Source organism: Bipolaris zeicola (genome assembly GCF_000523435.1).
Source record: "Bipolaris zeicola 26-R-13 unplaced genomic scaffold scaffold_3, whole genome shotgun sequence".
Taxonomy (NCBI): Eukaryota; Fungi; Ascomycota; class Dothideomycetes; order Pleosporales; family Pleosporaceae; genus Bipolaris; species Bipolaris zeicola.
This window is the reverse complement of record NW_006912052.1, coordinates 16,746-41,678: the sequence shown is the minus strand read 5'-3', so window position 1 is coordinate 41,678 and position 24,933 is coordinate 16,746. Positions and strand designations below refer to the sequence as shown.

The following is a 24,933-nucleotide window of genomic DNA, read 5'->3' as shown; positions in this document are numbered from 1 at the left end:
TTATTACAAAAAAAGCCACTATACATAAACCAAGATCTCTCTCTATCCCAAAGAAAAAGAAAGAAAGGAGGGAAGGAAGGTTTCAAAAATGCTCCGTTTGCCAAAACCCCATATTCGTCGGTGCTCCTTGCCCCAAAAACGTCTCATCAAACCCAAACCCATACGACCCAATCAAGTCATACATGTTGTACTCATTCACCGGATCAGCACTGACCTCATGGCTCTGCGTAGCCGCCTTGACGGGATCGAAAATCTGCGACGTAGCCGGCGACGGCGCCGTGAAATTATGCGATGTATTCGCCGACGGCGTGCCCGCCGCTACATCAATTCTTTTCAGTAGATCGTTGATACCCTGCACGATATGCCGAGTGATGTGTTTCTTATTCAGAGTATCTGCTACTTTTGCTAAAAAGGAGGCGGAGCGACGGGACAGCGAGAGGACTTGATTGATGTTGAAATTTAGACCGAGACCCAGGGGTTCGGTGGCCCATTCGGGGGACTGGGCTTGGGCGACGCCGCCCCAGGTTTTTGCGATTTTGAGGAGGAAGGTGGCGCTGAAGGCGAGCATGGTGTGGGTGAAGATGGGGACGGCGGTCATGGCGCGGCGGAGGTCTGGTTCTTCGAAGATGAGGGTTAGGGTGCTTGTGGCGGCGGTGATGGCGATATTGGCGGCTTCGCGGCGGTCGTAGGAGAGGGACTCGGATGTTGTGGCGTTCGGAGGGGGGAGGGCTCGGAGGGCGAGGGAGTTTAGTTGGAAGCGGGCGAAGTGGTAGTATAGGACTACTCCTTTTGAGGGGTATGAGCCTATTGCGGGGCTATCTGCGGATTTTGCTTGCCATGCTAGGCGCCACTGCTCAATGGCAAAGTTGAAGAGGCGGAGTTGCTGGAAGTCGGGCTCGGTAAGTGGTTGCTCTGGGTCGCTGCCATAGACAACGTAGGCTTCGGTCAGGATCTTGAAGAGCGTAACTTGAGCTCCGAGTCGAATATCGCCAGGCGTGGTCTTGGGACTGTCGAGGAACCGTTCAATATTCTTGACTGCAACGTCGTCGTGCACCATTGACGGGCGTCCATACGCGATACTGAATTGGTGGTCACACACGTACAGTGTAAGCCACAGCCTGACGTTATCCCGCTGATCCTCGTGGCCCCGCATCAACTTCTGGTAAGACATATGCAAATTCATTTCTACCGCATTCCTAATTGCAATTCCGGCGAGTTTCCAGCTTAGGTTGGGGACGTAGAATGCAGCAAGCGCCAAGGCACGTATGTCGTCGAGATTCTGGGGCCGCGCGAGCGTAGCACTGTAGACTAGCGATACAAAGATGCCGTAGCACTTTTGCAGCGCCTCATCCTGTCCCGGCGTGTGCAGTGCTGATATCGTCAGGACAGCTGCTGTTAGCAGCGTCGAGTGGCGCCGCACTGCACTTAGTGAGTTGTATGGAAACAGCACGCCAGCCCATAGATACAACCGCATATCTTGCATGTATCGCTGGAACAGCTCTTCAGCTTCCCGCAGGGATACGACGCCTTGAGCTATAAAGTCCTCGTCTACAGAGTTTGAGTTGGGCTTCCACCGTGCGCTGCTCCGAAGGTTCCGGATTCGCGTTAGGTCGTACAAACTTCTCATGGGCGCCGTCACCAAGCCAGACTCTTCGCCGGAATCGCGTTCAACAGAGTTGTCGCGCGTCATATCCATCAGAGGAGGAACCAACAGCGTAGTGTGGCCACTCTCCGATATGACATTAGTCGGCGTCACAGTCACAGTCTGTCCTGATGGCGGCTGAGGCGATTCTTCTGGCGGGCTATCCAGGCCTGGGAGTTTATTGTGCGCGAGCAGACGCTGCACCGCTGTGCGCATGCGTGCCATTTCAGCGGACGCTTTTGCTTTCCAACTGCGAAACAACTGATTAGTCTTCCCATTCTCTTCAAATGCTCTTTATGCAGAGGCTATCTTCTGGGTGTATTTACGCAACATCTTCGTCAAGAATGCGCTGGTTCATGTTGTACGGCACGCATTCGGTGCCGCTTCTCAGACACTTTGCGCATTTTGTCTCATTGTCTACTGGCTCGCATTTGATCTTGTGTCTCTTGCACTCTGCACCTGTTATTCATTGTAAGTAAAGAATAAAGTTAGGGGCAGCCGACTTGACGTGTATGTATGTGTGGGTCGTCGGGGGGCTCCTTTCGACTCACAAGCTCTAATCCTCGGCGTGCGTGGAGCTGGCCGACGCCCATCCTCATGGTCCGCATCGTCGCTTGGACGCTTCAGTGGAGACATTTCCATGCCATCGGGTCCCCTCGCTCGTAAAATATCTTCGGAAACCGTTTGCGGACTTATGTCTCGATGCGGCATGCAAATCACACAAAAAAAGGGTGCTTTACGGCGTCATGTTTGCGCCTCGTGACTTGGCTGGAATTTGGTAGCGGGAGGTGTGGATGTCACCGGGGCGGAAGCTGGCCCCACACCACCAGCCATCGTTACGCTTTGCCTGTCTGGGCGAAACTGGGGGGTTGTCGTAACGAAAGTCAGCAACAATCCGGGGAGGCTGATATCTGTTTTTTATTTTTTCAGAAAACTTTGTCGTCCCATTATTACTACCGGTATTCATTGTCGATACGAGTTGGAAGGACGACAAAAATGCTGCATATATGCAAGATCGTGCTGTAAATCTACGTACTACTCGTGTATCTGGCGTTTCACGCGGCTTCCTTAGCAATATAGTAGGCATTACTAAGTACAACTCTTGGCCTTAATTTACAAGCCGATGGCATTTGCCGTGTTTCTCCTGAATCCACACAGCCAGTCATTATATTTAGAACAATGTTGGTTCGGGCCTCTTCGGTTCCGGTCCCGGCTTCATATCTAGTAACTCACATTCCAATTCTACTGTTGTAGTTTTCTCGATGTCGTTTTGTGAACTTGAGATGGTACAATCTACGTACGACGAGTTGAAGAGAAAGCCGGTAAAGAAATGTACATGCGTCCATCCGGGCGACTAAGAATTGGTCTTTGGCCATCAACTGGACGACGATGAGATCTTCTGTATCTAACGTGACGATAGACACTATATTGGAACGTGGACTCTTGCACGACTACGGTCTGAGCTGGGCCTCAGAAGTGAAGGATAAGTGGCTACGATGGTAATGAATGCTGATCTCTGTACAACGTAATTATTTTGTAAAACGCTAAGCTGCTCTTATAATGCAGTTCTAATGCTCTGACCTCTACTACAGGCTGAAATCAATTGTTGCCCTGCTTCGCTAGCCCCACACACCTTCCTTTGAACGGTACGATATCTACACATACAGTTGAGAATGGCTATCTGCAGTTGTCGCCACTGGAATCACTACAATAAAAAAAATAAAGGGCCTTGATGAAGTTCTCTGAACAGTTCTAAAGTTACTCCAGCTGTCTCCACGTTGATGTGGACAACGACCAGGAAATCTATGTTCAGAACCGCGCCACAGTACTGCAGTTTCTCACGCCATGTGCCCTTCAACATGTGGTGTGCCAAGCTGCCAATATTCTTAAGCGGGTAGTCTCTTATTGGAAGGTCGCATTGGACAATCAGAGAATCCGTCAGCGCTTGCATCAATGCATGCACACTGCTCCTCAGGTCTGCTCTTCCTACAGCGACGACTGTCTTGATTGGATAGCAACCACCGCCAGTTGTGGCGAACCAATTCCATCTTGGAAGAACTGAAGGTTGGGATCGACGTGTGTATGCTGTCTAATTAAGCTATGCTATCTTCCGACTTACTACCGCTTTCTTCCCGTGGTCCCTGTGCAAGGCTGCATCTCTTGCTCCGCCGTTTTGCCTTCGTTCGGCAATGTTCTAGTCAACTGAAGGACTTGCCGAATTCTAGAGTATGCGTGCATGTTTCACGGGTTTACCTGCAATGGAAATCCTTTGAGCGCATGGTATCTGGCCGGTTGAAAGAAACAGATAAAAAAAGTCAAGTACTATTTGTTCTCTTAACCATCTCAACCACCATCATATCGTATTCAGATCTCGATCATTTCGCCATGGCACCACCACACTGGGTAGCCACTTGCATCCTCTTGGCTTTCTCACCAGTGGTTATTCTGTCTCAACCTTCCCCATCCCTTGATCTCGAACCAGCAGCCACCTCCGTTCATGCCACTGCACCTGCAGGCGCGGCGCTGCAGGAGGCTGAAACTTTTCAGCTTACCGATGCAGTGATCGATCGGCTTGCCTCCGACAAAGCTACTGCCAAATACGCTGAGTACTTTGCATTCGACAACAGCAGTATTGCCAACCCTACACACGTGCGACGGGCTGCTTCTGCAGCTTGCAGGACTTTTCCCGGAGACGCAACATGGCCTAAGAAACCCATCTGGGATGTCTTCAATGCTCTTCTCGGCGGAGCATTGATTCCGACCAAGCCAGTTGCAGCATCATGCTACGATTCTATATGGGGGAAGAAAGACCCCGCACGGTGTGCAGATGTTTCAACAAACTGGACCAACGCATACTTTCATACAGATGACCCAACATCCAGTAAGGCCAAAATCACTCAGACTGAATTTTCAATTTCCCGCTGACTTGATCCGCAATCCATAGACATGTGGCCTATCTACCAAGGCAGAACTTGCATACCAAAGAATGATACCAATGATAAATCCTGCACTTTAGGCGGCTTTCCAGAATACTCAGTGAAGGTAACAAACGTGGCACAAATCCAACTTGCTGTCAACTTTGCTCGAGTCGCCAACCTTCGTCTCATTATCAAGAATACTGGGCATTGCTTTTTGGGAAAGTCGACTGATGCTGGTGCTCTCAGCTTATGGATGCACAATATGAATAAGATTGACTTCATTCAAGACTACGAGGGACCTGGCTATTCAGGACCCGCATTTAAGCTCTCTGCTGGTGTCCTCGTCAGACATGTGTATGAGGCTGCAGAAAAACATGGCGTGACGGTACTAGGGGCTGTATCTTGGGTATGTGGTTGCAATGACGATTCTAGAATTGCATACTAACTGTTTTCAGAGTGTCGGTTATGCTGGCGGTATGATCACAGGAGGAGGACAAAACCCGTTAGCCGGCATCTACGGCATGGCAGCTGATCACGTCGTGGCTTTCCAAGTCGTCACTGCCGATGGACGTTTTATTACCGTATCAGAAGAATTAAACCCGGATCTTTTCTGGGCACTAAGAGGTGGTGGCGGCGGTACATTCGCCATTGTAACGTCAGTCATTATTCGGGCACACCCTAAATTGAACGTGGTCGGTTCGAGCTTCTACCTTGACGCTTCAAACAACAGTCTTGAAGCATTCTGGGATGGCATCAAGAAATATTACGAGTTTTTCCTGAACTGGGCCGAGGCAGGCCTCTATTCCTTCTTCATCATGGGCAACACTCCAGCTCCATTCCTCAGCGCACGATACATCTTCGCCCCGAACCACACTTTGGAATCATACAACAAAGTCGTCAAGCCTTTCTTCGACTACCTAGACGCCAAGAACATCACCCTCACCCAGCCCCACGTCGCCAAATCACACAGCTCATTCTACTCAGCCTACCAAGCCGCATGGGGAGTAAACCCCTTCCCCATCGGACGAGACGACTCCATGGCAGGCAGCCGAATCATCCCCAAGCGCAACTTCCAAGAGAAATTCAACCAGACGTTTGCACTCATCAAGGAGCACGTATCTGCCGGCAAGCATCTCCTCGGATACCACAAGGCACCAAAAAAGTACGCAAATACCAACAACGCAGTGCACCCGGCGTGGCGCGAATGCGGCATGTTCATGGTTACTTCGACCAACAAGTCTCTGGATCACTCTACGCCAGAAGCTCTCGCCATCGCTAGCAAAGATCTCCAGGAGAATATCCTGCAGCCTTGGCGCGATATCTCACCTGTTTCTGAGGGCGGCGGTACGTACTTGAATGAGGCGCATGTTGATGAGGAGGACTGGCAGGAATCGTTCTATGGTGGGTACTACCCTAGACTCAGCGAGATTAAGCAAAAGTGGGATCCGAATGATGTGTTTTATGCTACTACTGCTGTGGGAAGTGAGAGGTGGAAGGTCGAGGATGGGGAGCAGGGCGTGCAGACTCAGAATGGGAGACTGTAGGGTTTGATGGTACGTAGTGACGTTTGGCATGAATAATGCAATGACTTTTTGGTTGTTGGAGTTCATTTCAAGTCCCAGCCTTGATTTAATCGCTACATCCATGAGTCTCCTTTTATGTTTAATTTTTAAAGCATAAACTCCCTTCCCAAGTTTAGGCTATTCGTGACTGCATGACCACCAAGCATCCTTATCATCAAACTCTCAGCAAGCTGAGATGAGCTACAATCAGATATAGCTCAAAGTATTCACCAAAACCTTGCATACCAACCACCTACCTCGACCCACTTTCCTCAACGACCAGCGCATCACCAACCTCCTCAGCCCCTCGCCACCAACAAGCCCCTCTCATACAACCCGGTGACAATACTAACATTCCTCCTCGCATCCCTCGCAAAAGTCGAACTACTACAAAACTCCCCTCCATCATTCTTATACAATGTCTTGACACCCTCCTCCTCACTCCACTCGGCCGTCCAACTCGACGTCGTACACTCGCACGCCTTCCTCTGCCCCTCTGCACCCTGCTCATCGCACTTGGCCCTCGCCTTACTCACAACCATGAGGCCCAGCGCAAACGGGTGCCCCGCCATCAGCAACTTGCCTGCAGAATCGACAGCAATGTTGTCGACCATGAAGGGGAGCCGGATCTGCTTTAGCAGCTTCAACTCTACGTTTTCTTCATCGAATGTGTAGAGGTAGATTGCAGGTTTGGAAGTCGACGCCACCGCCACGGTGGTTGAGTTGAGCATAGTGATACCATTTGCAAATGCTACGTGCGCTAGCTTTTTGCTTTGCGGGGGGTCGTGGGTATCAACGTAGACGATACTGCCGCCGGGAGCGGCAGAAAAAGTCTCGATTTTGGAGAGGAGGGGGGATGTTAGTGCGCCGATGTAGTGGTCGTTTGTCATGAGCAGCTTGCCGTCTCCGAGGCTGTGGATCGAGTTTGGGGTGTGGAGCAGGGGGTGCGTGAGCGTCTTGATGTACGTTGCAGAGGCATTTTTCGGGGAGATTTGGAAGAGGTCGAGGGTGTTGCCTGAGTGCCGGGAGTGGTTGATTACGTAGAGGGTGGAGGTTTGGGCGTCGAATTCGATGCCTAAGGGGTGGAAGTCTGAGGGGTAGGGGTAGGAGACGAGGGTGAGGGGTTTGAGAGCTGCGGAATCGGGAAGGTTGGGCGTGGAGTAGTCGTAGAGCCAGATGTGTGCGTCGTCTTGGTCGCTGATCTTTGTGCGAGGCGGCGCAAATGTGCCCTGCGTAACTTTCAAATCAACTACTTATTCGAAATCGGTCATTCGAATGTTCTGGCCAGCCTCCCTCCCTTGAGAGATTGCCCGCTGGGGTTATCCTTACCATGACGGTATTCCATTGGTCCCTTCCTGGGTTGCAGCTCACGAAAGCAACACCCATACCCTCCTCAATCAAGACATCTTCGCAATTTCGCATCCGCTGGGCAAACTTTACTTGGTGCTCTTTGAACAGATTAAGGTTCTCGAATTTCCCCGGTCGGTTGGCGAACATGCCCGAGAAGGTGACGCCGCGGTCGTAGAGATAAGGCCCTATCACTGCGAGCGCGACGAGGTACTGCGTGATCGGTTAGTAGCTGTGTCCATCTATCGGCAACAGGAAGCCGTACAAGTGATTTGGTCGCCATAGCTAAAGTCGTATACTACAAGCCGTGTTGATTGCGGTGCAAAAGAGCCGAACTTGATTAAGATTATTTTGTGCTGACACGCCTAGGTAATAACTTTTCTGTAGGCCCAAGAGGGTAACATGTGTTGCGTAACGTCATCGCATGCACCGTCAGCAATTAGAAAGTCCGTCGAACACGTTCGTGCTTCAACTTTTCTCCGCTGCAACACAAAGGCTGGATTGGTATAAGGTTCGGCGCAAAAATGGCTCCGTACTTCCCCTTCTAGACGTCTAGGGCCGGTCGATCCGCATCGAACGAGTCCATGTTGAAATGGCGCGCATCTACGTGTATTTCCGAATTGGGAGTAGCGCTTGATTACACGCATCACCCCAAGATCTGAACTCCCTTTCTTTTTGTGGAAACGACTTATTGCAATTTGCGTTACAACGCTTGATGCCATGGTTACAATGAAGGGTGGTTCTGCAAAGTAATCTTTAGTGCTGTGATGTTGGGCTTTTAAGACAGGGTTACTATAACACTATTTGGAACTGTGCTTTGCTTGTTGACCCACATTGATCTTACCTTTTTGTAGTAAACATTTTGTTTGCAAATTCACTCACTATCACGGTTGCTGATTATTTTGCTGATATTCATTCGCGTGGTTCGCAGATCCTGTAATACCGCAGACAGTGCACGTACGGTGTAATCTCCCAGCAACAGCCGAGGAAATGATTCCGCAGCCCCGCAATACTTGGCTCCCACACTATGTGGAGAGAGGCATTTTAGATACTCATCAACTGCAAACTGTATATGATCTCATAATCGGGCTACTAATCTATGACATGTTGAGATCCGGCATCGGGGTGACATGTACCGGAAGTTTGGAATTCGGGATCATTGCGCTGCTTGAAGGATCTGCTTCATATTTATTGCAAACATCCCACCTACCAGGTTGAACAACGTGCGGATGAAGTTTAGATTTTGCTTTTTCTTGTAACCGGGCAATATCGGGGATGCCTACAGTACATGGCAAAAGGAATTTGACAACTGCTAACGGATGATTGACGGAAAACATTATCCACACCTTATTGACAGTGATTACAAGTGCTGGGGTTATACCGTGTGTATCATCAAAACGATACAAGAATGCTATATCGTAAGTAGAAAAAAAGATTTGACTCTGAGAAAGATTGAAGGTGGTGATTGCGTCTTGAAATGCTCTTCCTAGAGCTCTGTGATAGTCATGTAATTGATAGTCAAGACCAGACTCAACAAAGCAAGGGGTTTTCTCTAGGAATAGCAGCCCAAAGGACGGAATAGGGGCATCATACTAACATATCGTGTATACGTAGGTTGACTAATGAGAGGCGAGCGGCGCAAAGCCAGCAGAGCTGACCCTGCGGGATCCGGGTGTAGTGGCACCAATGAACCGGGAAATAGCGCGTATTGCTAACAACCCCTCACCGGACCCCCCAACCCCGGTAGCGTTAAAGAGGCGGCGACTTGTGCGTTCGTAATGGAGTTGTTGACCTCAAATTGCAACCTTCTTGTAGCGAGGATTCCCTTGTCGAACTATTCTACCAAGCCGTGCACGTTGATAAGACATGGGTGTTGAACACCGGGTCGCTATTGTTACAGGGGGTAACAGTGGCATGGGGATGGGGATATCCCGGGGACTTATAGAGAAGGGATGGAAGGTAGCCATTGCGGATATTCAAGAGAACAGGGAACTTGCTGAAGAACTGGGTGGTGCTGCCAGTTTCCACAAGTGCAATGTGGCAGACTATGATAGGTGTGCACATTTGCAGGTTGACCGACACGAGTGCTGACTGAAGAAGTCAGGCCGAGATGTTCCAACAGGTGTGGGATCGCTATGGGAGAATAGATGCGTTGTGCGCCAATGCCGGCATCGTTGACAAGAGGCATGTTCTGCTGGAGACGTGCTTCAATCAATGCTGAAATAGTGTAGCTCAATCTTCATTTTCGAGCACCGCGGATCTGACAAGTAAGACCTCATTGTGATACCCACTCTTTTTCCACTAACTGTGAGAGAATCCCACCGAAACCAGATCTGGTATGCACCGATGTAGACTACAAAGGCGTCGTGTACGGTACACAGTTAGCAATCCACTTCTTCCGCAAGAACAAAGTAGCCGGCGGTAAAATCATCGCTACGGCCAGTGTTGCTGGGATTGTTCCCCATGAATCTTTTCCAGAGTATGATGGAGCCAAAGCCGCTGTTGTCAACTTTGTACGGGCAACGGCACGCATACTGAAAGCCGTGGGTTTCGCGAGCAGACCAGGGTCATGGAGTTTGTACTGACAAATGGTAGAAAGAGAACATCCAGATCAATGCAGTATGCCCTGGTGAGTATAGCCCAAACATCCTCTGGTCCGAGCAAAAGAGCTGAAAGTGTCAGGCGTTGTGCAAACGGCCATTTTACCGCAGGGGTTGGTTGATGCCGTATCGGCAGAATGGTGGGTATATGTACTGTATCAGAATGATTGATTGACGGGTCGCAGTTTAACACCTGTATCCATTGTTGTGAACGGGTTTGAGAAGTTCCTCGAGGACGACACCTTGTATGGCAGGGTATTGGAGTGTTCAGCAGACAAGCACTTTTTCCTCGAACCACCCACGCTTGCCAATGGACACGTGTCTAGAAAAGCCGTCACTGTGTGGGAGCCAGCATTCAAGATGTAAGTGCTGTGTTGAAATCCATTGCCTGGCTGACATGTGATTCAGGTATCATGGGGAGAATTCTGGATTGTCTGATGCGATTCCTTGAAAGAGGGGTGCGAATAGGCTTTAATGAGCATACGCGTTCCAGTACGAGAGAACCAAGACGGTGCACAGATCATTACACGGATGAGGAATTAAGGCTGGAATGTTGCAAGTGAGGGGCATAGTCAGATTCCAGATGATCGGTCGATTTACGATGACAGTGCGGGTAGGTAGCGAGGTGGGCGAAGACGTTGTAAGCTCGCCACGCTTCGGTTTAGATGCCTTGTCGAATGTTAATTACTTTTCAACGTGGTTCGGGTCGGCCGGGAATGACTGTGTCAATTTTGCTGTTGTTGTGGAGAGCCGAAGAGTGAGCACTATGAGTTCAACAAGGATGGCGGCCTGAAAGCCCTTCACGGATTCGAGAGAGAAGGAAGCGATGGCAGGTTTGATGCAGAAAACCTTGCCGGATCAGGGAACTGACGGTGGGTGGAAAAGTCTGCAGCGGGTGCATGCTGATAGAAACGGAGGATGACAGACTAGGTGCATGCTGCAGCCTTAGCAGCCAGGCCAGGACGAGATGGAATTACGGGTAAGCGTGCTGACCACCAGGCCTCCTGTGGCTGTCTACATGACGAGTTGGAGAGAGTAATGGTGGCCTAGTCTGGTAGCTCAGCTTGATTTTGCAGAGTGGTGGTGGACAGCTGAAGCGAGTATACGGTGTGGGCTTGGGAGGTAGTGGTAGAGATAGGTCGAGCGGACATCACGGCATGGAGCAGAAAGGGGTGTGTGTGCGGAGTGGCTTATTGGCTTGGCGATATGGTGTACATAGAGTGTTGGATGACAGGACAGGACAATGGCGAGATCTCTGCTTGGACGGCCGATGGCGAGGCTAGCGCTAAAGCATGCTGTCAATAATAGCGATGGTAATAAATCGACGTGTTAAGGATGGCATGGAAGTAGGATCGAGGGCAGAGTTGGTGCAAGTCTCTTTCCAGCAGCTTCTGCGATATTGTACTATGGGTCGGGGGCGAGAGGCTAAGAGTCTGACTGCAACAGCCGTCGTCCATCAGTGGTTGGGGAGTCAAGTTATGCGCAAGTGGTGGACCAAATACTAAGTTCTATTGCCATGCAAGGGTGAAGGGGCTTGGCGGGCCGTATTGGGTCTCGGCCACGCAAGAATGAGGGCGTCCCGTTTTTCTGGCCAGAACACCGTCCGGGCTGGTTACTGGATATTGCAATGCACTGACCGATGGATTCCCGGCCTATCATAGCCGGCTGCCAGCAGTCAAATCCAAAGGTCCCGCAGGGCAGCGGGACAGATGCGTGGCGCAAGTTAGCAGGTCCGCCATGGGGGCGTGGCGTGCAATAATTCCCACTTGCCATGGCAATCATCATAAGGGCTGGCTGCTCCCGTGCCTGACTGTCTTCTGGATGCTGCAAGACTGTTTTATTAACGGCTGTTTGGACAACGATCGACACCTACGACCCAGTCGCACCAACTGCTTGTCAATCTTTGCTTTTTTCCTCCATCGCCGTTGACAACCCCTGGCGACCCGCTAAAAAAGCGTCCGACACTTGGGCTGCTGCTGCAGGTACCCGGAGCGAAACATCGAAACCAAAAGACAGACATACTTGCGCAGGCCGTCAGCCGCGTGCGTGTGCGAGTCGTCTGGCCGGCATTATCCAAACAAGAGACGGCCATGGGCTGCATGAAGTTGCTGCAATTCCCTGGATATTAAATATCGGATCGCCCGCCCATCTATTAAAATGGATTCCCAATCTGCTCGTACTCCCGAATCACTAGCGATCCCGTCGCACCATTCCCCCCTGCAAACCCTCCACAAGAAACCCGAGAACCGCTGGCGCTGTGTGCCCATATATCAGCGCCTGGCACCAAGGCTCGGCTCTGCCCGCGCGCTGCTCCTGCTGCTCGTTGCATTTCTATCCTGTAGTTCCCTGGCTGCTCCCGCACTCGCAACCAGAGCCCATGGTGATCGATCAGTGCTGTTCGTGGAAGACGACCTTGGATCGGCGCTGCACCCTCATCTTACCCACCACTCAAAGGCGCCGCGATTGATGCCTCCTCTACAGGGCCACCACGATGCCATCCGCTCATCTCCGCCATCCAAACGAGCCCTCGGCACCGATCCCAATGCCTCCAGTGGCGATTTCTCCGTTCCCGCGGCCTTTGATTCTGCCCTATCCAACAACTTTACCAATGCCTGTGCAAAGTTTCTAAACAACATGCGCCAAAACGAGGATTTCAAAAACTGCCATCCGTTCTCGTTGCTACTACAGGTAATTGAGTCTGTGCTTCTGTATTTGAGCGAGAATCTGACCGCCTGCAGACATCCAGCAGTTTCTTCGATGCCTCCAAATCCACCCTTCGCATTACTCAGACCCTCGACGCGACTTGCGGGGCCAACGCGTCTCAATGCAAGCCCATCATGGACAAATATGCCACGGAAATCCTTCTGGCCGACGCATGCAAAGCAGACTACGATAGCGACAATCCCATGGTGATACAGGCTTACAATGGCCTGGTTGCTTACTTGCCGTCATACCAGGCAAGTTGCCTGCACGGCAAAGACGGAAACTACTGCTTTGCAAGTGCCGTCACCAACACAACGTCTCCTGGCGACGCGTACCCATACTACCTGCCAGTTGGACAGGAACTTCCAGCTGGATCACGGCCAACGTGCAATTCATGCCTCAAGTCAGCAATGGGTGTGTTCGCATCTTACAGCAACAACGCCTCGCAGCCCCTTGCAAAAACGTATGCTTCGGCCGCACACCAAATCTCAATAGGGTGTGGCACTAATTTCCTCGATGTCACGGCTGCTCCCATCAAAAGCGCCGCACCTACAACAAGCGTATCACTTACGCCTACGATCACACTCGTCCTAATGTTTTTACTTTACTTTTTCCAGTGATGGACCGATACCCTATACATCTTTTTCTTGTACATGTACTGTTTTTTTGTTTTTACAAACCGGTCGGCTTTTTTTTGAGAGCGACCAGTCATTAGCGATGGCGCATGGGAGCGTTTGTATTTTACACGTCTACCGAATTGGATGCGGATCCTGTGTAGCGTTTGGAAGCAGAGCATTGGGCTTTGTATGCAGTAGAAAAGGGGTGGGAGATCTATACTTAGGCATGTTCATATATGGACGACCTAGCATAACGGCTCTTCCTAATCGGAACAGCGGCTTTATGGTGACACGACGGAGGAATGGAAACCCATTGATACTATACTTGAAATCAGCCCTACAATGTTTCGTGAACTCATGTCCATGCCGTCCGTTTCTCCATCTATTGGACTAGACTTGGTCGTCCAGAGTATGAAGGGCTGTCGTATTAAGCTAGCAGGGCCTATGCGCAGCCACTCAATCTATCCGCTGTGGTCGAGCACATGCAAGGCTCGCCCGGCCCATAATTTGTAAGACACATCATCGTCATCATCATCATCATCACCGTCGTCTTACTTGCTCGTGGTCAAAGCACGCGCTTCTACTTGGACGGGTTTTCGGGCGAACAACGGCGACAGTGTGGGCCCGGGAGCCACAGGTAGTACGTCAGGCATGCCTGCGCAGTGATGGGGCAAAGCCAGTGTCAGGCACAGTTTCTCAATCGACCCCGAGGCTGCTCTTTGGGAGGACTGAAACGCGTCGTGTACACATCACGTGCACAGCCAGACCCGGGGTGTCAGGATCTGGCAGGAGGAAAGCCCCTTAGGCTGTTAGACGTTGCCAATGCGCCGCATCGTCCCCGGCAGCCATGTGTCGCCCTCCGTGCTGCTGACGGTTCAACGACAACGCGCCTGCTGCATCCATGTCGACCGTTATGAATGAGGCGCATCAAGTGCGCCCAACAACGAGGCACGCAAATTGCCGTTTGCTCGCGGTTGCAATGCTCAATGTGCCGCCGCTGATCGTCCTTCTTCCCAGTATCGATACCGCCCCGCGTCCCGGTGGGGCCCGCGACCATCCTGTCATCTCAAACGCTTCTATGCGGACATGGATGATCCGCGCAGTTCCACATCCTCAGCTGTGACAGGCCACTCTTTGCCTGGTCGTCATGTCAAACGCTTCATGTATTCCGACGTCTGACCACTCAGCACGCAGACGGGGCCCCTGTCCTTTTCTACGCCTGAGACGCCCATCTTCGACGCGAGAGTTTACTATGCGCGTCCCCATCTCCTCTCACCTTCCTTCATTTTACTACCAGTCATAGTCCAAAAGGCATAATTAATCGGGCTGGCACCGGTTTGCTCGTCTTCATTGTTGCATAGTCGTTCTCTTCATTCATTGCCCCCCACGCTCTCTACCAGCTTGTGTTCGCTTTCTACATACAAACCCGTCTATCCAGACACTTCCATTCATTCGACCTTCATCGCAAACGTCGCACACACACACACACACACACTCATTACAACAATCATGTCCGACATCACAACCCAACACACCCTAGCCATTACTCCATCGTCTCGTCAAGACATTGTCAGTGCACTGCTCAGCGACTATGGAAATTCCTTTGAGCCGGACGGCAAGTCCCCGTCAGTCTACTCCCCTGCGTCAGTGACCAAGGAGCTCCCTCCGCCTCCGCCACGATCAGACAGCATCGCGCGCAAACCTGTACCTGCTTCAGAGCGAATGGATGCCAAATTCCAACTTCGAGGTGAGCGATTTTATTGAAATTTGACACGAATGAACCAACATGGTGGTGGATCTTGAGACTGCCTGCCTCGCTGGTCTGAACCATAGCTTGGGTCCACACTGACCACGTCCTGGTTTCACGTCGTCACATACTTCACCATGTCTCTGTTACTTTCGTTTCTGCACCTCACTTGCACCAACCGCTCCAACAATGATTAATGTTCCATTATGGTAGACTAACGTTCAGCAGAAGACCAAGACGCACCCCTATCGCCATCTAGCTCAGTCGGAGGCTCCCCACGACCAAGGAAGCGCATTGTGTCACGTAGCCTGTCTCGCGGTTCCAGACCGGCTTCGCTGAAGCTGACCATCAGCAACGGGTCAACAGCAACAGTCCCTTCACCATCGGCCTTTCCATTGCCGTCTCAATCCATTCCTTCACCAGTCTCTGCAGTAGAAGATCTTCCCCCGCCACCTCCACCTAAATCGGATCGAAGGGAGGAAATGGGAGGTAGAGTTTCAAAGCAAGCCAGGGAGCGGAATGATTCGCTCTTGTCGCAAAACAAGTCGAGTGACGCCTCGCCGCCAGTTGTGAAGCGCAAAGCTGTTCCAGAGGCTGTCAAGGCTTTCAAGAGCCTGGCAGAACTAGGAAATGGTCCACGAGGAAGAAAGGCCGTGCCAACAGCTCCCACGTCTGCACCCAAGAGGGAAAATATCGAGAGCAAAGTAAGTGTGAGCAAAATGGAGAACTCTCAACCGAAAAAGAATCTGCCCAATATGCAAGCTCAGCTCCCGCCAACACCCGACGAGGAAAAGGAGGATACGGCATCTTTGGCACAACCAAAGAAGGTCTTTGGTCTGCCCTCGAATCCACGTGTCAACTCTCTAGGATCGCCTGTGAACGTGCAGGGGAAGAGCAGTACAGGCTTGAGTGTATTGAAGGTATATATCTACCTCCCTTTTCCACCACCAGTACTCGTCAGATAAGATGCTTCTGCATCACGACGAAACTCTCAGGGTACTGGAGCCCTATTCCACGAGAATGAGTTTTAGTAACTAATTCGGTTTACACAGGCACAAAGGCCGGCTCCCTCACCCCCTACAGTCAACATACACGCTACTACCCCAGAGCCGACACCTTCTCCAACACTAAAACCCATTCTCGCGGAACCAGACGCTGGAATCTCACCCGTCTCGCCCTTGCCTCCCCCGACCAACCCGAGGACTTCATCCATTTACGAGCAGTCTCCTGTTGTCGCTGAGCCCATCGCCGAGCCACAGCAACAACCTCCAGTATCAATGCAACAAGAGATCAAGCCAGAATACACAAACCCTGCGCCTCCATATGCGCCAACACCACCAATCAACGCCAAGCCACCTGCTCGCATCACCTCACTCGAGTTCCCACCACGCTCTGATTCTCGTCCTTTGAGCGCGCCCTCGCGCCCCACGTCCATCAGCGTCGGCATCCCAAATATATCCCCATCTCCCGGACCTTCCATCCCTCCATCCCCCGTCGCTAAAGACAACGAACCCGAAATCGCCACGGAACCGAAAGAAGTCACGGAGCCCACCGAAGCCATGGAACCCGCAACACCTCCTCCCTTTGTGCCCCTAACCGAGCAATCCATCCCCGTACCCTCCTCGCTCGTCCCACAAGTCACAAACAAGCACCTACACTGTTACACCGGCCACGCCCAGAACATCTGGTCCAACAATGTCTTCCAGCCCATGGCCTGCATGGTCTGTCGCGAGAACGGCAAGGAACGCAAGTGGTGCTGCACATGGTGCCAACTCCGCATCTGCAAGGCCTGCAGCGACGACCTCATACGTACCCCCGCGCGCAACCTCGCTCTCTTGCTGGATGCAAAGTCGAAAGCGTAGAATGCGGTTGCGACAAACGAGATGGGCAACAAGCAGGACTTGAGCAATGGTACTGGTGCTACTGTTGCTATTTATGACACTGAGGAGATGCGATGAAGCAGCGAGAGGAGAGTTGTTGTTAGACTGGTTTTCTGATACTAATCTCGAACATATCATGTTCACCTCAGACACACATTGAAATTATGAAGAGTTTTTTTCGATTCTTCTGATGGGGCAGTGTTTGAGAAAAAAAACACCGTTTTATATGCACATATGTATAAAGTCTCTTGCGGGCATTAGATAAACCTCTTTCTGCTTTTTTTTCTTTTTCTTTTTGTACCTTTCCGCTTTTTTGATACCACAAAAGACTGATGGACCCTGTACCTGTCTTTTTTTTTCTTTCTTTCTATAGTATGGAATCATATCTTCTTTTCATTCTCTTTAATCCTTCGAAAGGTGGAAAAAAAAGAAAGAAAGAAACTAAACAGATTGGGGGAAAACTCCTCATCTAATTCTTTTCTTGCATACGCTGTAAAATACCCACAACACTCGGAAGAATCTGTTCCGCATTCTCACTCAAACGTACCGCATCCCTTGTTGCATGCCCATCTTTTATATCGCCAAAAAAAGTTTCTTCGCCTCGTACTCCACCCATATTCAGCACACCAATCGGCAAATGCATCTCTTTGGCCTTCTTGACAAGCCGCCACGCAGAATACGTAGCTAGACTACTTCCAATCACCAGCACTCTCCCCGCCGCCTCAACAGCCTGCTCAGCCGCCACCTTGGTAGCCGCAGGAATAGACTCTCCAAACATGATCACTGCAGGCTTCAGTACCCCACCCTCACTGCGCGGATCCCACGCCCCATCCTTATCAACCTGCACACTAACTTCGCTCCCATCCGCCCGCCTCGGCGGCTTCTCCAAGCACGTAGGACACGCGGGATAGCGAAAGGTAGTATATGGGGCATCAGGGATATCCACGTCACCATCCGGATTCGTCTTGAGCCCTCTTTTGCGGCGCTCAAGCGGATTCTCAGTATTCAGCGCGCCCGTCTCTAGCATTTCTGCTAGAAACGCCGCCCACGAGGGGTTTAGATGTGAAAGTTGAGATTGGAAGGTCCGTCGAGAGTACTCGTTTCGGCAGGTGAGGCAGACGAGGTTGCGGAGGTAGCCGTGGAGTTCAATGGTGGGGAGGTGGGGGTGTGTGGTTGGGTGGAAGGAATCAACGTCTGTCCCAAGTTACAACACATTAGCTAACTTTCCACCGTAATCCTTCCTTTCTTTTCTGAGAAAGAAGATAGAAGGGGAGGGGGGGAAGGGGAAAGAACGAACTCTGTGTAATCACCCCCCCAACAACCCCCAAACTCCCCAACTCCCCACACGCCACATGCGCCGCATTCGCCCTCGCACGCTCAAGATTCGTCCACCCTATGAAACTCCTAGCCCAGTACCTCTTCCTCGTCTCGTGGCTCTCACAAAACTCATTGTAGTAAATCGGGCGGTACGTTTTATTGAGCGTATACGTCCCGTTTGCGCCGCGGTAGTCTGCGAGGCCCGATGCTACGGATATGCCTGCGCCGGTGAGGAGAAGTGTTTTTGCTGGTCGGGTATTGTGGGGTGTAAATGCAGGACGCGAAGAAGGCGATCGGGAAGGCAGGCATGGCGATAAAAAGTCTACAAGAGCGGCAATGGCGCCACTGCTTGTAGTGCCGCTTGCGGGAATGATGCGAGGTGCGGGTAAGGGATCTGTATATGGAATCCGAAGGAGAGGGGCGCGGGGCATTGCGCTTTGATTGAAGCAATGAGAGGAAAGGGAAGGGAAAATGACGGAGTCTTTTTTTTTCGGCTGCGACTACTATCGGTCAATCATCTTGAGTTTCGTTGTGCGAATTGTCGATGGGGGGACGGCAATGCTTCAGAACAAGGTGGTTATGTCATGATGCTTGTTTAGCGCCAAATCGGCCTTTTGCGGGTGCGGGTGTGCGCCATGCGCCAATCGCGTGGCCGTAGTTTGTTGCTGTCGCGTGCAGAGTGCAGACGGCGGGAAAGGGTGGGTCGTTGCCGCATGCACAGAATTGAAATATTTATTTTTAGTGAGGCTCTGCGAGAGGGTATGCATGAAATCGCTAGGCTGTCTTTTTCTTGTGTGTGCTTATGTTTGGAAGTTTGTGGGGTCAAAGGATTACTATGGCGGAGGCTGTGTATGCGGCTCGGGGCTGTGCGCTTGTGTAACGAAGATGATACAGGGTCGACTCAACGATAGCGGGGTCTGGGAACGGTGTGTTCGTAGCTGGTAGGCAGCTAGTAGTGTGGTTCTTTTTGTACAGCTACAGGTTGGTGATACTGTCAGTACAGTTGACATACAAGTTTGTACAATAAGTAGTCAGATGGAAAGTGAAACTCGGTCATATACTGGAAGATGCGCCAGGAAGCATCAAGATGACACGAAAAGAAAGAGATAACATTGAAGAGAAGCATAAGAAATAATGAAAAAAAAAATACACGAGTCCATCTCCGCATACCAAAGAAACGTCATCCTAGTATCTGCGAACATATATCGAAAAAAAAGTTAAAAAATACGAAAGAAATAACCCCATGCTAGTATAGATCTTGATGCAAGAGAATGTCCTGTTGTCCGACCCTATTACGGTCCTCTGCTGTTCCTTGCGAACAGATCGAGTGTATAGAACGACTGCTATGCTAGCCAGTCTAAATCACCTATGTAGGTGTATATCTTGAAGAGAAGCTACGAGATGGTAGTGATGGGTATCGGTGCGTTTCTGAAGGGTATTGGTACAGAAAAGAGAAAGCTACCGGGTGAAAAGGTAGCCATGAGAGTCGTAACGATCGTGAGAAATGAGATGTTGAAGGAAAATAAGTAGGAAAAAAGGGCAAGGTCCGGTAGCGCCGATGTCAACCGTCTATTGCGGGTGCGATAGCTGATGCGACGAATATGCCATTGACTGGCTGTGCATTGGTTGTTGCATTGGCTGTGACATTGACTGTGGCATTGGCTGCTGGAGTGGCTGCTGCATGGGTTGCTGGATTTGCTGAATGGATTGCGGCATGGGTTGTTGGATCGACTGTTGCATAGGTTGTTGCATTGACGGCTGCATAGATTGTTGCATTGACTGCTGCATAGGCTGTTGCATATGATGCGAATGCTGTTGCATCGGGTGCAGCATAGATTGGATGCTGGGAACCCGCTGATGCTGTGGTTGTGGGTAGCCAGAGTACGGAGAGTAATGGGGTTCGGAGATTGAGGACATGTGCGACATGCCACCATGTTGATCCTCTTGTTCTTCTTCGAGGTCAGAAATGCCTATTCCACTGTCTTCATAGTCGTGGTAGGTACCATTCTCGAGCTTCTTGTGGGCCGACCTAGCGGCCTGCGTAAGATTCTTAAGTCCCTTCTCCATGCACTGAGGTCAAATCAGTATTGCACTACAAAGGCCCTAGCTTTTACAAACAAACTCACCTTTGTCTCAACCAACTGCCACTTTTCTCCAACACGGGCGGCGAGCAAACTCCACATTTCTTGCCGCACGTCCATGTAGGCTTGTGCTAGAATCTCGAGCTTGACGCCGTCCCATTGCTCCGCATTCTGCCTCTCCATCAACCGCTCGTGGCGTTTACGGCAGGCATTTGGAGTCTTGGAAGGGAAATGCTTTGGTCCGATCTGGTTCCAGTTGAGGCCTTGGGCTCTGGCGCGGATAAGTGTTTCGTCATCCTTGGTGGACCAAGAGGAGCTTCGAGTTCCGCCTGCAGCCGATGAAGTCGACACGGAATGGCGATGCGACGGACCCTTGTCAATCTTAGGCATTGTCGACCAATTGTGTGAGGAGACAAGCAAGAGAAGAACGTGATGACAGGAATAGAGATATGGAATGACGCGCTGACAGGAAGTAGAAGACAACGATTGAGAGTGATGGAAGCGGCCAGATAGCGGATTATGATTAGAGTAGACCAAGTCGGTGGAGAATGAGAGTGACAGAGTAAGAAGGAAAGATGGGAGATGGCCTGACGAGTGATAATGAGAGAACCTGTAGTCGTACCTGTTGGAGTTGGGCTGTCTGAAGATGCATCAAGGGGCATGGCGAGCATCTTTATACAATAAGCCACATACAGAGCCTCCATCCACAACAAAGGCCGTCAGGCCGGCCGGAGAATTGTTTTGAAACCAGGACATGTTTCTGTAATCGCCGGATCGATCTGCCATGTACCGAGAATGGTATGTGTGACTAGGCGAAGAGGAGGCTGTTCACTGGGTCACGACTCCAAGCGCCATGAAAGAGGGCCAGGGCTGGCCAAAACTGGGCCTGTGAGTGGTCGGCGCACAAAAACGTGAGCGGTTCGTCCCCTCGAGCAGGGGAGGGTGCCTGCAACGGAAGCGCCTGTTTGAGAATACCCACTGTGCAGCCAGATGCGGCTGTGTCTAAGAATAATTCGAGTACCGAATGGAGGGGTAGCGGTAGAGGAAGGGGGAAGCGATTTAGGGGCGGCTAATCTGGCGCTGATTCGACCAGGCTTCAAGGCCCAAATAAAGACCTTGGCAAGCGACAAACGAGCAAGGGGTGCGTCTTTTTGGTCAGACGTGTGTATGTAGGGCGCTGTAGTCATCAATACTCTGTAGGGCTGAGCTCGGGGACCTGCAGAAGAGTGCATGTCGCAAGTCGCATGTCGCAGAAAACCACGTCCAAGTGCAAGGCCCGCAGCCTGATCCAGAAAAGGAATGCCCACGGAAGAGTCGCCCAAGGTCAAGAGCGTGCGAGAGAGACCAGGCTGCGAGAATAGCAATCCAACATACACGGGCCGAGCAAGATGCCTTGCGACCCACCGAGAGCGCCCATCCGCGAGGCGCTCACAGTGACGATAGGCGCGGCTGCTGGATGGGCGAGTGTTGGTGTTTCATAAACAACTGCAACCAAGATGGCCGCGGGAACAACCGAGTGCCGGGCAAGCGCCCGCGAACTGCTGCCGGCCCGTTTCTGTGCCTCTGCAGGATTAGGTGGTGGATACTGGCCGGCTTGTCTGGCCTGGTCGTAAAGCCTTTGGGCAAATCCATCGTCTGATGTCGAATGGGCGATGACAGCTGCCGCGCACACAGTTGCCAGCGCGCAGGCGGCGCTCACGCCTCTCTCTATTCTAAGTATACGCAGATGCAAAGCATAGCCAAGCAACACATGGCAGCACGGCTGCAGAATCGTCGTGTGCCAGACTCGACATGCCTTAGAGTAGATTCGACCGTCGTACCAAAGGGACTGTTCGTCTGGTGGTCTTGCCCATCTCCCCGCATAGCCACGTTCCGTCGTCCCGCCCCGTTCCCTCAGCCCCCCGCCTCGGCATCCGAACTCAGAGAATCGATAAACGGCATGCACCCAGCCCCTCCCCTTCAGCACCATCGCATTCTTATCCAAATCCCATTGTATTGCGAAACAGCCGTTTCGTACCGAATCTGCGAGCAGACCATGTGTGCGGCCTAGTCTTACTCCTACCTTACGTGTGCTTTGATTCTGCATGCGTTCATTTGCCCATGGCTCTGGCCTTGTCCTTGTGACGCATCTGCTACTTTGGTGCAATTCCCGTCCTATCCTCCATACAATTCGCCATATTCTTGCAATCTTGGGCATTGCTCGGGTGTAACACCATCGAGGGGAATACAGTCATCCAATAATGGCGCAGCAGTTTCAGCACACCTTGCTTGACTCCCTCAACTGCCTTTCCAATCACTACACCAGATAAACGTTCCACAACGCCATTGCGTCCCTACTTCCTTGTGTCCTGAAGGCCCAATTGGCCTAGGGCATATCCAAAATTGCCGTCCACAGTTGACTCCTGGTTTTTTAGTCGTGAGAGTGATGCAATGTTCGCCATGTTCACATCGGGGCGCTGCTTTCTTAGAGAAAAGCTTCGTCCAGCCTTCCCTTGACGCTTCTTGAGAAGCGCGGGGATCAGAATCAAACGCCTCGTTAGTTGTCGGCGACGGAGAAGGTGGATGAGGCATTTCCGTAGCATTCTGACTTGAAGTATTCGTGGTTTCGAGAGATGAGACTGATGGCGCTGCGTCTTTGGGCGTAGTAGGATCTGCAGACTTGCTATGTGCCTGGAAGAAACCTCTGAGTGATTGTTGCCCCTTGTTACCTTTGGTAGACACAGCGAGGGCGCCAGCTTTGCCCCGCTTGATTGGCTTTCCAGGGGAAGCAGAGGCTGATGCGCGTCGTTTTTCAGCGGACCTGAGAGGACTCTGTGAAGATGTGGGTTTGTTTTCCGTATTTGCAAGCATATCTGCTTTCGAAGCCTCAATTGCCAAAGCCAGGTCTCTATCCATCTGCTCTTCCGCTGTGCTCGCAGTACTTGCAACCTCAGCCTTTGCTGTGACATCCGGCTGAACTACCACAGGCGTAGGTTTTGGAGGTGTTGGCTTTTTACTGAACATGTCCCGAATATTCCTCCTCTTAGTAAATTCCGAGAGAAGTTTCCCGCTAAGAGCCGGGACGTCCTTGGCTGGATCGTAATCACGTTGCCGTACACCATCTTTGAACATGCCCGCTGGGTTCATCAAATCTAGCAAATTCACCTCCTCTTCTACGCTTTCTGTTCCTGATGTCCGTTGTATTGGCACCTTATCTTTTAACACCGCGTATACCGGACAATGATCTGAACCCATCAATCCTTCTTGGATATTTGCGTCCTGGAACCAATTCTTGATGGCGATGCTGCAAAGAATGAAATCGATCCGTGATCCAAAATTACTTGGCCTAGCATTGATCTTCTGCTCCCAATGTGTATACATGCCTTCACGATCAGGATGGAACTCGCGACACAAATCATACAGTACCGGCTCTTCCCGTCCCTCGTCCCGCTCACCTGGAACATTTCCATTGAGCAAGAGCTGATTAAAGATGCGACGATTCGGCGTGCTTAGATACTCGTCATGTGTCATACCCTCCGTCCGTATATGTTCTTCCGCTCTCGCCGTATCGATCAAGTCCCGGGAAACATTCAAGTCTCCCGTAAGGATGACATTCTTTCCCATTTTCGTCAGATTTCTTATCCGTGTCTCGAGCGCTATTAGAAAGCCAACGCGGAATCCGTCTCGTAAGCCATTGCTGTTTGCTGGGCTATAGACACCAAAAAGGACAAAAGCGGGAAACTCCAGGACAAGACAGCGCCCTTCCAAGTCTAAACTCTCTGCGTCAAGATCAGGAGGGAGGGATGCAATTTGTTCGGGAGTCAGATAGCCGCCGATACTGTCAGATTCCGGGAGTTCGCGGTAGGGCGTTGTCGAGTTGGGAGGGCAAAGAGCGCCTAAGACGCCTTCTTCGGCGCGGATAGGAGCGCATACGGATTGTCGTGTGAAGATTCCCACACCAGAGTATCCTGGAGTATATTAGCATGGGGTGACAAGGCTAGCGTATATATGTCAAGGTGGCGTACCTTTCTTGTGCTTGGGCAGACTGAAGTAGCAATCCCAGCCTTGTACAAGGACCATATCATCCGTCAGGTCCTTGCGCTGGATCTTCAGCTCTTGCATAACTACAATATCGGTCTCCAATATATCGAACATGGCATTGAATGTGCGATTCGTGCTCCATGGCTTGTACCCAAACGGGTTGCGAATGCCGTTGACATTCCATGTGGTGATGCGAACCATGGTGGTATGTGTGGAAGCAATTTACGGAGGACGACGACAGGCATGTATATATCCAAGCTTCTTCATCGTCCTGCTCCCTCGTCGATGCCTCAGCAAATGAAGTTGCTCGCGTGAAGAGGCAAGACGCGCCAACGCGACCAGTGCACGACGTCACATTACCCGTCGGGGTCGGCAAACTCCGCATCAGCCCATCTGAGTTGCGCGTGCCAAGCCCTGTTTCGTCAATTCGGAGCTGGCTCCTCTGTCACAACCTCACTGCCCACGCCTACGCCCACACCAATTGCGACCACCCCCCATC

General features: G+C 51.3%; 12 protein-coding genes across 12 annotated transcripts; 6 read left to right on the top strand and 6 right to left on the bottom strand.

Moving 5' to 3' along the window:
• Positions 1-82: 82 nt before the first annotated feature.
• Positions 83-2,278, bottom strand: COCCADRAFT_479 (uncharacterized protein; the record flags this gene model as incomplete). Its single annotated transcript, XM_007708628.1, has 3 exons — positions 83-1,892; positions 1,969-2,101; positions 2,194-2,278. The coding sequence occupies 3 exons, from the start codon at positions 2,276-2,278 to the stop codon at positions 83-85; spliced, it is 2,028 nt and encodes a 675-aa protein (XP_007706818.1).
• Positions 2,279-4,027: 1,749 nt separating this feature from the next.
• On the top strand, positions 4,028-6,104 carry COCCADRAFT_32112 (uncharacterized protein; the record flags this gene model as incomplete). Its single annotated transcript, XM_007708678.1, has 3 exons — positions 4,028-4,523; positions 4,587-4,966; positions 5,016-6,104. The coding sequence occupies 3 exons, from the start codon at positions 4,028-4,030 to the stop codon at positions 6,102-6,104; spliced, it is 1,965 nt and encodes a 654-aa protein (XP_007706868.1).
• A 317-nt stretch (positions 6,105-6,421) lies between these two features.
• COCCADRAFT_477 (uncharacterized protein) lies at positions 6,422-7,752 on the bottom strand (the record flags this gene model as incomplete). Its single annotated transcript, XM_007708627.1, has 3 exons — positions 6,422-7,351; positions 7,452-7,682; positions 7,735-7,752. 3 exons carry the CDS (start codon positions 7,750-7,752, stop codon positions 6,422-6,424), a joined length of 1,179 nt encoding a protein of 392 aa, XP_007706817.1.
• A 1,583-nt stretch (positions 7,753-9,335) lies between these two features.
• On the top strand, positions 9,336-10,520 carry COCCADRAFT_32110 (uncharacterized protein; the record flags this gene model as incomplete). Its single annotated transcript, XM_007708677.1, has 8 exons — positions 9,336-9,523; positions 9,570-9,653; positions 9,701-9,736; positions 9,784-10,012; positions 10,065-10,098; positions 10,152-10,209; positions 10,255-10,431; positions 10,478-10,520. The coding sequence occupies 8 exons, from the start codon at positions 9,336-9,338 to the stop codon at positions 10,518-10,520; spliced, it is 849 nt and encodes a 282-aa protein (XP_007706867.1).
• Positions 10,521-11,087: 567 nt separating this feature from the next.
• COCCADRAFT_32109 (uncharacterized protein) lies at positions 11,088-11,374 on the top strand (the record flags this gene model as incomplete). Its single annotated transcript, XM_007708676.1, has 2 exons — positions 11,088-11,104; positions 11,236-11,374. The coding sequence occupies 2 exons, from the start codon at positions 11,088-11,090 to the stop codon at positions 11,372-11,374; spliced, it is 156 nt and encodes a 51-aa protein (XP_007706866.1).
• A 580-nt stretch (positions 11,375-11,954) lies between these two features.
• Positions 11,955-12,263, top strand: COCCADRAFT_82137 (uncharacterized protein; the record flags this gene model as incomplete). Its single annotated transcript, XM_007708708.1, has 1 exon — positions 11,955-12,263. A coding segment is annotated over one exon (309 nt), but the record flags the coding sequence as incomplete, so codon positions are not given.
• Positions 12,264-12,535: 272 nt separating this feature from the next.
• On the top strand, positions 12,536-13,392 carry COCCADRAFT_82173 (uncharacterized protein; the record flags this gene model as incomplete). Its single annotated transcript, XM_007708707.1, has 2 exons — positions 12,536-12,757; positions 12,808-13,392. 2 exons carry the CDS (start codon positions 12,536-12,538, stop codon positions 13,390-13,392), a joined length of 807 nt encoding a protein of 268 aa, XP_007706897.1.
• Positions 13,393-14,898: 1,506 nt separating this feature from the next.
• COCCADRAFT_474 (uncharacterized protein) lies at positions 14,899-16,998 on the top strand (the record flags this gene model as incomplete). The annotated part of the gene is made up of 3 exons (XM_007708626.1): positions 14,899-15,136; positions 15,365-16,056; positions 16,189-16,998. 3 exons carry the CDS (start codon positions 14,899-14,901, stop codon positions 16,996-16,998), a joined length of 1,740 nt encoding a protein of 579 aa, XP_007706816.1.
• A 487-nt stretch (positions 16,999-17,485) lies between these two features.
• On the bottom strand, positions 17,486-18,764 carry COCCADRAFT_32106 (uncharacterized protein; the record flags this gene model as incomplete). The annotated part of the gene is made up of 2 exons (XM_007708675.1): positions 17,486-18,210; positions 18,314-18,764. 2 exons carry the CDS (start codon positions 18,762-18,764, stop codon positions 17,486-17,488), a joined length of 1,176 nt encoding a protein of 391 aa, XP_007706865.1.
• A 1,138-nt stretch (positions 18,765-19,902) lies between these two features.
• COCCADRAFT_472 (uncharacterized protein) lies at positions 19,903-20,804 on the bottom strand (the record flags this gene model as incomplete). Its single annotated transcript, XM_007708625.1, has 2 exons — positions 19,903-20,403; positions 20,460-20,804. 2 exons carry the CDS (start codon positions 20,802-20,804, stop codon positions 19,903-19,905), a joined length of 846 nt encoding a protein of 281 aa, XP_007706815.1.
• Positions 20,805-21,738: 934 nt separating this feature from the next.
• COCCADRAFT_82244 (uncharacterized protein) lies at positions 21,739-22,383 on the bottom strand (the record flags this gene model as incomplete). The annotated part of the gene is made up of 1 exon (XM_007708706.1): positions 21,739-22,383. One exon carries the CDS (start codon positions 22,381-22,383, stop codon positions 21,739-21,741), a length of 645 nt encoding a protein of 214 aa, XP_007706896.1.
• Positions 22,384-22,691: 308 nt separating this feature from the next.
• On the bottom strand, positions 22,692-24,635 carry COCCADRAFT_471 (uncharacterized protein; the record flags this gene model as incomplete). Its single annotated transcript, XM_007708624.1, has 2 exons — positions 22,692-24,361; positions 24,419-24,635. 2 exons carry the CDS (start codon positions 24,633-24,635, stop codon positions 22,692-22,694), a joined length of 1,887 nt encoding a protein of 628 aa, XP_007706814.1.
• Between the last annotated feature and the right edge of the window lie 298 nt (positions 24,636-24,933).